At 36.3% G+C, this 15,027-nt stretch overlaps 1 protein-coding gene across 1 annotated transcript in view; it reads left to right on the top strand.

The window, feature by feature from the left end:
• The window catches only part of egln2 (egl-9 family hypoxia-inducible factor 2), a 28,294-nt gene extending 14,371 nt beyond the window's left edge, over positions 1–13,923 (top strand). The window contains exons 3-6 of the mRNA XM_081370722.1: positions 9,234–9,353; positions 9,428–9,564; positions 11,917–11,984; positions 12,373–13,923. Coding sequence (XP_081226848.1) covers positions 9,234–9,353; positions 9,428–9,564; positions 11,917–11,984; positions 12,373–12,425 — 378 coding nt within the window. The 3' untranslated portion in view covers positions 12,426–13,923. The remainder of the gene's footprint in view (positions 1–9,233; positions 9,354–9,427; positions 9,565–11,916; positions 11,985–12,372) is intronic.
• The last annotated feature ends 1,104 nt before the right edge of the window (positions 13,924–15,027 follow it).

Genomic DNA, 15,027 nt, shown 5'->3' with positions numbered 1-15,027 from the left:
GTGCCTGCGATTTATTCTTTTTCAGTTTTAGAGATAATTTATTTAGTTTCAATTTATATTTTCATTAGTTTCTTGAAAAGCTACGTTCATTTTTATTGGCACAAGAATAGCTCCATAAACAAGTACATTTATAGTATAATGATATATTTGCAAATCGTTTGCTAATGATTAATTAAATCAGACAACTGAAAGTTGAAATGCATATCTTCTACCCATTGTGGTAATTAACACATTCATTTACACTATTAGTTAATAATCTATGTTGTTAATGAATTAATGTTGTAAGCGATTCCATAATTTATTAATCTGATAGACTTTATTAGTTGCTGATGTGGTAATCATCATTAATGCATGGTTTAGTTCTTCATGAGTCATACATTAACTCGTGTTTATCTGTGCATTAATATAATAATAGATCATTCTCGATTCTCTAAGCCAGTCATTATTGCTAAATAAACTGAACACCCACCGAGTAACCATATAGCAATAAGATGAAAACTACTGTGCCTTAACAACCACATAGCAGTGCCCTAGCAACCATCCACAACACTAGAATTGCGGTTGCAAGTCTTGCATGAGCAAACAAACACCAAACAATTTCACCCAAAATGTAAATTCTTTCATTTACTCACCCATCTTACTTCTTTATTCTGTGGAACACAAAAGATTTGATTAACCCTCAGAGAGTCTTCGTTTAGCAGTCACACTCAGTGCCTTCCCGGTCAGAAGTGACCGGACACCTAAAAATGAAACTTCCTCCATCCCAGTAAAAACCAATGCAATTTATTTTTGTTCTATAATATTTATTCTTTTTAAATTAGTATTTTGAGACAATTTGATTGAACTTATTAATATTTATGCAATATTTATAGTCCATTTTTTGCCATTGAAAATAATGTTTTTTTTTTTAATTATTATTATTTTTTATTTTTATTTTTCTATGCGGTATTTTCGGTTAAAATAGAGACTAGGCTTTCAGAAAAAAAAAAATAAAAAAAATAAATCAATTTATTAAACATAAAATTAAATAAATCATGTTATTGCATGGGTTTACCACTAGATGCCTGTAATAGCTCTAAATGGAGATGCTTGTGAATTCTAGTTGTTTTTGGACCAAATTACTTACTTTTAAGATGTGGATTGATTGTATTTTTTTAGAAATTCTCAAATAATACTTTTTGCCAAGGTTTATAACATTTTATTAATTATTATTTTAATAATTTTAATAATTATTATATTAATTATATATATATATATATATATATATATATATTAATTATAATTATTAATTATGTTATATTTTTCACTCTTGATGTTTTAGAGTTTCACCCCTTCATTGCTGAGCACTTTTTTTCTGCATCGTGGCCGATTTGTAGCGAATTTTTGTGTTTTTGTCAATTTCCCATTCATTTACTATGGGGGTCATTTTTGACCGAAGACCATGAGTGTGACTATTTTTTTTACGACCACTTAGCATGCTCGGATCATGACCTCAATTTTTTTCTGTGTTCACATACCTAATGCCAGAAAAGTTTCGTAACATTCCAATGAAGCTGTGATTTTTAAAAATTCAAAACAGATTTTTTGTAATCTGAATTTATTGGTGTGTATGTGTATAAAAGTGTGTTTCTATGTTTGTGTGTGTGTGGGTGGGTGTGAATTTTTTGCACTCTTGATGTTGTAGAGTGTCACCCCTTTACTGCGGTGTACTTTTTTTTAGAATCGTGGCCGATTTGTAGATTGTACAGACAAAAATTCAGAGAATTTTTGTGTTTTTGTAAATTTCCCATTCATTTCCTATGGGTCGGTCATTTTTGACCGAAGGCACTGAGTGTGACTATTTTTTTTACGACCACTTAGCATGCTCGGATCATGACCTCAATTTTTTTTTGCATACACATACCTAATGCCATAAAAGTCACCAAGTATCATAAACTTCCGATGAAGCTGTGATTTTTTAAAATTCAAAACAGAAGATTTTTCGGTCAGAAGTGACCGAAGACTCTCTGAGGGTTAATAGCCAAATGTTTAGTGACATCTGACTTTCATTGTAGGGGCAAAAAAATCTTCTTTTGTTTTCCACTGAAGAAAGAATGTCATGTTTTGAGTACATGATGGCAAGTTTTGGTTGAAATATCGATTTCGATATCGATCACGTTACTGTTTGTATATAATGTATTCATTTCAGTGATTTGATTTAGTTGACCTGTTTGACATAAGTGGACAATACACTTTGCATTTAGATGTTAGAAAAGAAAAACAAAATGTCTGTATGAGGTAAGATTTCCAAACTCTTGTCTAGACTCAAATATGAAATGTTTGCTATTGAGCAATGGACTTATTTCTCATGTTTGTTAAGATACTAATTAGTCTTTGGCTGGGACGATTGCAGTAGAGTAATAGAATATGCAGCGATACAGTGGAGTTCCAATATTTCCTTCCACGCAACACTGGCATAAACTGAAGATGGAAATATTTTGGAAATTTTAGGTACAGATGACACCAATACTCTGGTGATAAATGCATGTATTAGTCAGAATTTGGTAATATTTAGATTATGTAAGTATCATATAAATGCATTAACCCGAATGACACAGCTAGACTAATTCAATATTCTGGTTTCTATAACTGGCATATGACTGCATTCATCAGAATTTTGAACATTAAGTTCATGTAAACATCACAATATCACTAGAACTGCCCTTGCCAAAAAAAAAAAAAAAAAAAGTAATATACTTTTAAAATGTGTACTTTACTGAAATAATATAATTTAAAAGGATATACTTAAGTGTGAATGAATGTGAATTGGAATTAAATGTATTTTTTTTATTTAAATTTATATTAAATGCATAGCTGAACTTTAGAGTGCTTTTAGTCCACACTGAAAAAAATGATTCATTGAATTTAATAAAAAAAATTTATGGTAAGTGGTTGCACACAATTGATTTAAGCTACATTTAAACAAATGCATTAAGTTGAACTTATTCAATTTTAGTTCAACTTAATGCATTTGTTTAAATGTAGCTTAAATCAATTGTGTGCAACCACTTACCATAATTTTTTTTATTAAATTCAATGAATCATTTTTTTTCAGTGCATATTAAATTATGAATGCAATTTTATAATTCCATTGTCCATGAAATACGGTTAAAGTGTACTACTGAATATACTGACAGACATTTATAGTAAAATAGCGTATATTTTAATGTAATTTCTACTGAAACATTTACAATATATTCACTTTAAATGCAATATTTAATAACACACTAAAGTTAAAATTTTAATCAAGTACTTTACATGTGCTTTAGTATTTTAGTCTTAACATCCAAAAAGTGTACTTCTTTAAAGCATGTCAAAAGACTAATAAAACATAATGATTTAAACTGCATTTTAAAGGAAAATTTTTAATTTGTCATCATTAATTAATGTACTTTTAAAAAGTGTACTTAAGTTTGTTGAGAAACAGTCATGAAAGTGCAGTTTGTTTATTTTTTTAAATCTACTTACTCTAAATACACTAAACGTGCACATTCAATACAATCAACTGCTCTTCTTTTACACAAGGGCGAATATTCATTTATACCTGCGCATGCACAGACTGAGAAGGAGATTATATTGAGGATAAGAGTTTTTATAAACATTGGGTTCTAGCAGAATGAATTATGAAAATCATTCATAAATCTTTTTTTTTTTTTGTATACGCGAGCTGATTTTAGTGTCTCGTGACCTACATTGTGCTATTCATCACACTCTTATGTGTTATTGATAAAGATATAAATGATATGAGTTACAAAACAATTAATGTATGGCATAAAATGGCAAGAGAATTGCAGAAAATGCTGAAGGCGAGTTAAGGCTGCTCTGTGCCTGCTCAAAATTCTGTGTAAAGACATAATGCTGCATAAACGACAGACCAAATTAGGCCTGATCTGACCCACCTCAGCCTCTAGTATCAAAGTATACAGTAGAAATGTGTGTGTAAATGCATTTATTCCACCTCTGAGCAGCATTAGACAGTCTGTGTAAAGACACCTATATGCCAGCTCAGAAGCGCTTCTGACACTGCGTCACATTTTCAGTCTAAATTTGGCTCTAGTTTATTGAGAATATGCCAATTACATGGATTACACACAAACATTTCAATCGCTTTTCTTTTATTATTTAGAATATGAACCTGAATTGGATAATGATGTGCATGTAAAACATGGTCAATTAGTTAAAATCCATTTTAATTTCTTCTAGCTTGTATTGTGAATTTGTTGTTGTAGTCCTGATGTCCTAGTGTGTGTGGGGGTTCTGGAGTGTGTGTGTCCTTATCTAACCCCCATGTCCTACTTATCCTCCACCCTCTCATCATCAGGTTTACACTCTTTTATCTCAGCACACTCTGTGCTCAGTATCTACCTGACTATCAAGGCAGGAAAGAACCTTACATGATCAAAACAATATTGTTTTAAAGGAACCGTTGCCTGTTTATCATTAAACAACCAAATAGCTCATAAAATACGACATCATTTAATTTGAAATGTTTCGTTTTAAATCGTCTTGCCTTTAAACTTGACCCTAAGTCTCTTGTGGGAATTGCACATCTTGTTACCTAGAACTTGCGTAACACTGAATGTTTTTTTTTGCATTGCATTGGCATTGACTTATGTGAGTCAGTGAATTGTGAAACAATTTATTTCCATGAACCATCAGAATCAATCATTTGACTCGAATGAATCAGACTTTGTAATGCTAAATAAGCTGAGAGACAGACACTTTAATTGCGTGTGTTTGAATGTTGGCAGTAAAGCTGCTTGCACAATGCACTGCGACACTGATGAGAGTGCTCTAGTGTTTTGGGGCATTTAGCTGTTCCTCTTAATTGGATAATTTGTTTATTTCTCTGCTCTGCACAGTATCTGTTCAATTTGGGTGTCATAGTTGGCTTCCTGTCAACCCTTCGGTCTGCCAGTGGCGGTCGTGTCCTCTACTCTGACTAGATTTTAACTTGGCTTCTCTCATAACAAAGCAGCTCTAGACGGCTATCTGTGGTCATCAAATTTACAAACCATGTGTAACCTGATGATAAGCCTTCTAATCAACATGGCAAGAGTATGATTTTTTTAAACTTCTGTGCTGTTTTAGGCCAAATGTTGCACATTCTTGAAAAGATTCCACACATACACCTTTTTGTCTAATGTATTATGAATGTATCTCTGGAACATAAAATATACTAAAAACTTATTTTTTTAAGTGGGGCCAGTGGAATTTTTTTTTATCAGTGCAAATAAAAATCTAAATTACTGGCCAAAATAGGAAAAAATACTTAAAGCGGTACTTCACCGATTAGCATTAAGCTTTGTATCAGTAGAAATCCGGTAGTATTTTCGACTGACCGTGCTTCCCTCCCTCATGTCCCCCTGAGATGAGAGATTTCTGTATTGTGTGTCTGGAAAAAAACCTCTCATGACACAAAAATCATCATCTGAAACTTTTTTGTCCAGAGGCGAGAGACTCCAGCCAGTAGGATTGTTGTCCGCTTGTTTTCAACTCGCCCATAGGGGGATCTCACGATAAAACGACGTCTTTTCAGTTTCGAGTCGAATATTAGCCTAGTTGTATCATTTCTTCCGATCCTGCCCTCTGTAACCGGTAGGCATGGCTTGCGAGTGGCCTTGTAGGGCAGTGAAGCAAGTGCATTCTGGGAGTTGTTGTCTTTCATCCACATGAGCCAAAAATACATTTTCTGGCTTTTCTCAGTCTAAGGCACCAACTTCTAAAATAATTTCACATTTCTACTACATAAATGACCCAACTTAAATACACATTCATCTTTCCAGCGGAAATGCAATATTTTAAAATATTCTTGGAGCCTATGGGGCAGATGTACTAAACAGGACAAATTAGCGTGAGAGTACAATTCCAAAACAGCGCTGATGGGAGTGTAAAGTTCTGCACGTGATCTACTGACGACGCACAAATTAAAGAACACAGACACAGCGGATCATTTCCATAATGACCAACACAATCTACCAGGTAGCGTCTGGTTTAAGACATGCTTTTTTGGTTGGTAAATAATAGCACAAATACCAGTAAATTGACTAGCGCAAACCCTAGTAAATCACCTTGCCTGATTCATTTAAAAACTCTCCTCACATACATTTTGCATCTGAAATTGAAACTCCTACAAATGCAAATGCAATAAGGTCATCCACAAAAATAACTGTGCCCACGCCTTTTCAGTGCTAATTTTTCACTGTGTCTTTAGTAAATCCTGACAGTAGTTTTTTAATGCCAAAAGAGGGTTTGCGCTGGCACAAGCTGTTAGTAAATCTGGCCCTATATGTTATTGCAAATTTCCACTGCCAATTTAATATTAATTTAGTGTAATCACCAAAAACATTAATAGAAATGAAGTTATTTTTTTTAAGTAAAGGCTAGTTTAAAAATTGCATTGTCATTTATGCCCAAAAAGTCATCATTTACTCACGTCGTTCCCTAACTGTTTGACTTTTCTGTGTAACATAAAATCTTTTTTTTTTCTCAGTCTCAGTACAATGGTCTCCAAAACCAACTTTGGTTACCAACATTCTTCATACTATCTTATTTTGTATTCTGCAGAAGAAAGAAAGTCATACAGGTTTGGAACGACATTAGGGTGAGTAAACACTGACAGAATGATCATTTTGGGTGAACTATCCTTTTCAGAAAAGTGCTCAATCACTATTGTGGATCGTCAAACAAACCTGTTGCCGGAGTGCATACCCCTGAACAAGCCCCTTCTGCCGCCCGTCCACGCGCTCCTGTTTAACCCACGTGACACACATCGTGTTTACAGCTACACTGTGATGCAGTGATAAGGGTCAGGGGGAGGTTTCTCTCTGGGGCTTGATAAAGTGCTGACCATATCAGAGAGCCGGCAGCTAACAGTGCACCCTGATGACTCGCACGCTGAAACCGAGCCGTTACCATCTCCCCCATCATCATCCAGGCCCAGGAATGCCTCGGATCATCCACAGCAGCAGTTGTGCCAAAACTGAGCTCTACAGAAGGCAAACCAGATGCTGTCGGTGGTTTGTTGTCCCTTTTATCAGGCATTAGAGTCAAAAGAGGATGGGAAGTGATTGGGGGTGGGGATCAGGAAATGGTAGAGCCAAATTTCGAACTGCCGTCGTGAAACATTTATTATTATTAATGTTGAAAACAGTTGTGTTGCTCAATTAGGGGCTGAGCCTATTGTGTCTGTTTGTATAATACAAAACCTGTTGGCAAACCCATGCCAGCCCATAGAACTGCTTGTGGGAAAATTGTGAATTTTGGCAAGCAAATAGAGCACAATCTCATCATTAACCACGGCAGTTTTGGAGTCTACAATTCAATCCCACTAGCGCAGCCAACTGTCTAAAGTTACACTACGTTTATGCTAATAACTTTTGAACCGTAAAGACTAGAAACAAAATTAATTTCCCTCTGATTCCTTTGCTCAATTGCATGATTGAGCCTGAAACTTTGACTTTTCCAAAAAACTACTTTCTCAAACTAGAGTGTTCATCAGATTTCACCAAAATCGGCTCAGATCCTCTTCAGACTGTGATGGCAAAAAGCTTTTTCATAAACTCAACTAATCCCGATTAACGCACAGACAGATTTGACGAAGAGCACACCCAAATTGATTCTAGGTTAAATCTCTGCAACACTTTAGCGTATTGAGATGAATCTTGGTACATGTCATCACAAGCACGACCTGAGGCAACATGCAGCGTTTCGGCACAGCTCCAATATTCATTTTTGTGTTTTTACATTCGTTTGTTTTAATGATTGTTTATAATAATTTTTTTAAAGTAATAGGTCTAGACACCAAAAAAGGAGCGTTACATTATTGACCCTAATATAAATATTTATTTTAAGCTGTGTCAACTGTCTGTTATGAAAGAAGCTTATGTATCTTATTTCACCTTACCATAAGTGGTTGGCATGTCATTCATCACCCTGAATTGTGGTCATAAACCCTTATAACCAGCAGTGATAATGGCAGGCTGTGGACGGTGGGTTGCTCTGTGTAGATGTATACCATACTGTGCGTGCTATTTATAAGCATATGTGTGTGTTTGACCTTTGGCAGGTGCCTCAGAACAGCTTCATCATTCCAACACCAAGAACAGTTGTTATTGAGATTACTGGATAAGAGAAATAATTATCACATTTTAGAGATCCTCCGAAACAACTAAGATAATTAATACAAATATATCTATCCAATTGTCTGACCATCTATCTATCTATCTATCTATCTATCTATCTATCTATCTATCTATCTATCTATCTATCTGTCTGTCTGTCTGTCTGTCTGTCTGTCTGTCTGTCTGTCTGTCTGTCTGTCTGTCTGTCTGTCTGTCTGTCTGTCTGTCTGTCTGTCTGTCTGTCTGTCTGTCTGTCTACCTACCTACCTACCTACCTACCTATCTATCTATCTATCTATCTATCTATCTATCTATCTATCTATCTACCTACCTACCTACCTATCTACCTATCTATCTATCTATCTATCTATCTATCTATCTATCTATCTATCTATCTATCTATCTATCTATCTATCTATCTATCTATCTATCTATCTATCTATCTATCTATCTATCTACCTATCTATCTATCTATCTATCTGATATGTGTGCTGTGGTGTGTGCTAAGGTGCTATGGTGAATAACAGCTTGCTTGTCATAGTCAAATTGTATTTTGTATGAAACCTACAGAAGTCAACATTACAGTTAAAATGTTAAAAACAAATGTTATTTATGTGCCTTTTTTATTATTATGTGGTATGTGAGTAGGCGGTCCTTTGCTGTTTTTGCATCAGGACACATTAGCATAGCTTGTCATCATCAAAACCTGAAATGAGTCAAAGTTACAGTTAAAAATAGTTAATATTCATATAGGTATTCATACATTTATATAGGTGTTTATCAGTTACTTGTTCCATTTGCCTAGATAGATTACATGTAATGTGAGTAGGCGGTCCTTTTAGCATTTACACCATGTGGCCATATCCCTTCTGAATGTGTTAAGGGTTAGGGTTAGGGTTATCACAGCACTTTTTCAAAACGCACTGATTTTAGTGTTGTCTGCTTGTGATTGGAGTACCCACAGTGGATTTTAATACCTGGGCCCATGAATAATGCCTCGAAATGTCCTCATTTAACTGTTTGTCACCCCTAAATCTAATGTTTCCTAAATCCCTTCTTCTGTACGACCAGGCCATGGTGGCGTGTTACCCTGGCAACGGAACAGGATATGTTCGACATGTGGACAATCCCAACGGTGACGGACGCTGCATAACCTGCATCTACTATCTGAACAAGGACTGGGATGTGAAGGTATGCTGTGTTTATTCTTACTGTGACTTGATCAGTCAGGAGGAGAGTCTTCTCTTACCCATTTGTTTTCCCAGGTTCATGGAGGTGTATTGCAGATCTACCCCGAGGGTCGTAATGTTGTTGCCAACATCGAGCCTCTCTTTGACCGTCTGCTCATTTTCTGGTCAGATCGCCGGAATCCACATGAGGTGAAACCAGCTTTTGCCACCCGGTGAGTAAACACTGTTTACAGTTAAAACACACACACACAGAGACACTCACTCACACTGATAACACTGGTACAATGACTTGAATACACCTCTTCTGTGATGGTCATATTTTCAGTCTATTAATTAAAAGTATTTTGGGGAATTGAGTCAAAAATGTCAGGGTGGTACAACTGTCGTTATCATAATGTTAATTATGATAAAATAATGAAAATCGAATAATCCTCCGTAGGCTAGACTGTCCCATTAAACAACGTTCGGTCCGACCTTCGTGGCCTTTGAAGGATGCAGCCTCCGGGACACAGCTAAAGTCTACACTTGTTTTATTGCTGGATGAATCAGCATTTTTAACGAATATCTTGAATGACTCACTCATAAAGACTTCACTCGTTTCATTACTGGATAAATCAGCGTTTTTGAACGAATCTCATAAATAAATGATTAATTGACAAATAAACAAGTAATAAAAACTCAGTGAGTGTTTTAGCGCAATTTTCTGACGTCATGGGATCACAACACTAACGCCGCCTTCACACTAGCAGTTGAAATCAGCTCTGATAAGGCAGCGTAACGACCGGAAGTCATTCATTTCCTATGGAGATTCGCAGACCGCATGCGAATGGGTCCGAACCAGGTGCGAACGAGTGCGGTGCGAAAAAAATCGTGTCCGTTGGCCATCCGGATGCGTTAAAAAAATTGAACTCTTGCGAAAGGCTACGGACGGTTTCTATCCGAAAATCCCAACGGAAGTTAGCGTTGCTATGGTACTGATAAACAAACCTGGATTCTTAACTTTTAGTAAAATAAATAATGATTTTATAACGATTAGTTGTCATGTCATTTTTTTATTTTCATGATGTTTTAACGTTATTAGGGCAGTTAATACAATTAAATAATTCAATATTTAAATATACTCGCTTCCGAGGCTTCCGACCACTGATCTATATAATGATATATATATATATATAATGTCATTCTATATAGATCAGTGCTTCCGACGCTTTTCACCGTTGTGTACGACGTCCGCTGGGGGCGTATTGCGTATTACGGAGCTGATTTCAACTGCCAGTGTGAAGGCGGCGTAAGAGATAGTAAATCTTTTCCTGGATTTTTTTTGTGCGTTCCCGAGATTAGACCTTCCTTAACATAATGGCGAAAACCCGAAGTCTCTAGGTGGTCTGGTTGAGGAGTAGATAGAAGTACAAGTTTGGTGCGCACAGACAGAACAGAAATCATGAGTTAACAATCGCAATTTTGTCCGGTGGAAAATTGCGCTAAAAAATGTAACAGTCATTTGTTGCCAGCTACTGGTGTAACAATGTAAGTGATACATACAATCTTTATTTGAAGCGTTGTTACTTTCAAAATGTGATTTGGTCTATTTTGATCACTGTGGTAGACATCGGTGTTTATATATGAAATATAAACTTTTATCCCAGTACTTCTGTGATCATTTTAAATATTGTAAGACAGAAATAATGATACTGTGCTGTTCGAAAGACTGTTTGTGAAGCTGTTTCACACCTAAACATGACAACTGCTCTCTCTGGGACAGCGGCAGTGCCAATGCAGATCTGAATGTTAGCTGAAATCGTACTCGTCAAAGGTTTTATAGACATATAGATAAATCGTTGTCATTTACGAATAAGATCGCATGGGTGTTTGAATCAAGATCGTGATCTTTTCACAATTAATCATGCGGCGCTGGTTCAGGTTGTAAAACGTCATGTGGCAACAACCACAGTCCTAGTTCTTATAACCTCTCATCTATTATACTGTGATCTTTCTCAAAACACGTGCATGCTAGTGCATTCAATTGACCCCGTCCCCTAGTCTTCCACCACCATTGTTCTCCCACCACTACAAACACTACGGTTTGATTTGATCCTGCTCTATAAACACCACACCTGAAACACCACTTCCTCAGGAAGAGGGTTTGTCTTGAAATGAGTTTGATGTAACAAATTAAACGGCATATATTTTTGTGTAGTAAAACAATTGCCCGTTACGTTTTACATTATTCTAGATTTCGGATGTGGGTAGGTGTGTATCGAGCACCATCGCAGCTGGGGGCCGAGGTGGGGCACAGGAAGTACGTGCTTCCTGAGTGTAAGCGGCCGTCGTTTCAGTTTGTGCGCTCGTGCCGGTAGAACAGAGCCAGGAATAAACAAACCAGCCGCTCTACTAGTGTTGACTGAACCCTTTCTGTGCTTTGACCTCAGTTATCCACATGACTCTGCACATATCAAACTCCATATCAGTTTCTAAACAGTCTTGAGTTCATCAGATCAATACACACTAGTCAGACCGTCTGACCCCTCTCAATTGTGGCTGTAATGATCCCTCTCTTCCCACAGCTATGCCATCACCGTCTGGTACTTCGATGCAAAAGAGCGGACTGAAGCTAAGGAGAAGTACAGACTGGGTGAGGTTCATACTTCTCAAAAGAAACTTGTGGCTTAGGCTGTTTTCTCATTACATGTTTTCAGTAGGTTTAGAGTTCAGTAGGTTTGGTTGGTGGGAACACATTTTCTCACGGTGATACTAATGTTAAAGAGAGGAAGCGTACCACGTATCATGAGAAATGAGTACAATGTGAAAGTGACCTGTGAGGGCAGGGAGAGAAATTAATACTTTTATTCAGCAAGAGAATTCTTTTCAATGATATATCAATTTAAAAGGTAAAACCAAATTAGGTAAAGGACTTTCAGCACAGCACAAGGGTTAGAGTATTGCTTTAGTTCTCTGTTATTTGAATTCACCTTCTGTCCATCATTAAATGTCGTCTCTCTTTCTCTTTCTGTCCTTCACAGCTACAGGACAGAAAGGAGTTAAAGTGCCCGTCACACAGAGCAGCAAGACCTGAATTTCAGCCGGTCGAGTGAACACTCAAGTGTGTCCTGTTCATGTGTGCGGCGGCCCGTGCTTCTGCGCGATTTGGACGTTTTCAAGAGGAGACGCAAGAAGCCCAACAATCACGGCTCTTTCTGTGGCCTCAAACATCCGAGAAGTTTGATTTGATTGGATGAACACGGGACTGTTTTTAAATGAACACCGCGGTGTCTAAAACTTGATGGTCACGGCACTGAAGGGCTGGCAGGAATGGCCGGTTTTCCCTCATCCCGTGGAAAGTTAACAACAGAAACATCACGAATGGACTTCAGCTACTAGTATTATGAGTAATTATTGTATTAAATAAGATTTTCAATCTCTAAAACTCAACCCTTGCTTTTCACGACATAACACCCCTGCGTGAAGTGAGATTTTCCAGTGGCCTTTGTCAGTGAATGTGTATCCAGCTTAACACTGATATCTGACTTACTCCAGTGCTCAGCTAGATCATGAAAACTGACATAAAATACCCAACAATCATATTATACATGAATGCTTCAGTTGACAGAATCCCTTAAGATTGAGCCTGAGCCCTAGGAAACATTCAGGGTGAATTCACTCAGAATGAACAGCGCCCTCTGAAGGTGTCAATTTTCACGGCTGGCTTTGCTGCAAGAATTATGCAAATCTGGCAGCAACCAAACATACTGTACTGTGCGGAAAGCAAATTTGAATGCTGTAGTTCCTGAGTTTTCAGGAGACTTTAGGGCCGTTCACATAGGATGTATTCTTGCGGTTTGTCCGCATTGTTTTTTTTAATTGTCTTTGCTGTTGCATCGCGTCTCTGAGACTTTTTTTTTGAATTTCAATCCACAAGAGCCACGTTTTTAAGATGCTGCATCAAGTTAAATGTAATTCAACTTTGATAAACGCATCCAGAACGTGCTCTGTGTGAACAGCCCCAATGTTAATTTCTAATGCTTTTCTGGGACTGTATTGTACTTTGGGATGCACCGATATTAAAAATTCTGGCCGATAATGATAAGCGACAATTAATGTCTAAATATTATTTTATGTTATGTTATAGGCGATTACTGATAAATTGACAATATCAAAATGTGATATTTTGTAATAATACATTTAAAATAAAATACTACATGAAGCGAATTTAAATGCTACATGTTAATTTAGGCACCACATCATAATGTACAGTATGAAAAATAATTACATTTAACAGTGTTATACAATTTTTTGTGTTTTTAAAGTGTTGCAACAGATATAATTAAATGTAAAAGTACAGAAAATGAGCTGCACAAATAAACATTTAATGCCGATACCCGATATGACACCGATGTAGTGTACATTCCAAACTGTGACAATTGAAGAAAACAAATTGCATTAAAAATCCCATCTATTTTGGATTAGTTTTAACGTAAACTAATAAACTTAATGTGATGCATATTTGTGAAACCGGTAAGAAACGGGTAAGATTTCTGTAATCGCACTAATAAACTGAAGGGCTTTAAATACACAATAACCAGGTTTATATATTTATCATTAATGAATCCAACTGATTTCAATCTCATACATTTTAACTAACTGAATGCTGCTTCTTCCACAGCTAGCCATATTTTAACCATGCTTTTTAACTGAATACATTTTATTTTCACAATGAACATTCTAAGATTCTAAGCATTTTGAGAATAGTATTCTTTAAATAAAATCCAATAATAATATATAATATTATAAAATAAATATTATTATAATAAACTATGCCATGATTTTTTATTTTTTGAGTCTTGAAATCTTACCTGCTTTTTAATATGCATAAATGTAAGTTTATTAGTTTGTTTTAAACGGATTGACATTTGATATGCAATTCAAATACATAAATCTTCAATTTAGGCCTAAATATTTTGCAGCATCGCTTCACTACTGAAATCCATTCATCTGAATCAGCTCTTTAAAAAGCTAAACATGCTTGTCTCTGACTGCTATCTCTGGATATTAATGCTCCTCATCAACATTTGATGAAATACTGCCTTTCAAATGTTTTTTTTTTTTTATTAAATTCAGTTCACCTGCTTTCCATAGATGGCAATATAGTGCCATGTGCGTGGCCACATGGTTCATGTATGAAAATGGCAAATTCTACAGCCTCATTGGCATAGAAAGACTGAATGTTTGCCTAGAAAATAATGACAAGGACGTCGTTTTAATGTGCATGGCACAATGGCATACCAGCACATGTACAACATGAATAAATTGGCCTATATGCGCAGCTAGCCGTGTGCTAAAGTAGCCTAAAGTGACGTTTTCAGCTTATAATACACAACCAATTAGAACCAACTCAATTAGCAAAAATGCAGAATGTATGTTCTGTAACAAAAGGTCAAACAGGGTGCTGCTTGCTACCTTTTTTAATATATGTGAGCATTAGGCTAATACTGCTGCATGCTATCTTGTCTTTCTCTAGAGATGCACTTAACCTGAGATCTGACAATCTCCTTCCTGCCTCAGAGAGGCGCTGTACAACACAACAGATCAATATGAGGCTCTCCACAAATGATGGCACCTTATTCTTAACGTAAGAGCGGGCCGTTGTAACTTAAATGCATCCGAGCGGATGTATTCCA

Source organism: Scardinius erythrophthalmus, assembly GCF_964197995.2.
Source record: "Scardinius erythrophthalmus genome assembly, chromosome: 7".
In the NCBI taxonomy this organism is placed as follows: domain Eukaryota; kingdom Metazoa; phylum Chordata; class Actinopteri; order Cypriniformes; family Leuciscidae; genus Scardinius; species Scardinius erythrophthalmus.
This window is presented reverse-complemented; position numbering and strand designations above follow the sequence as displayed.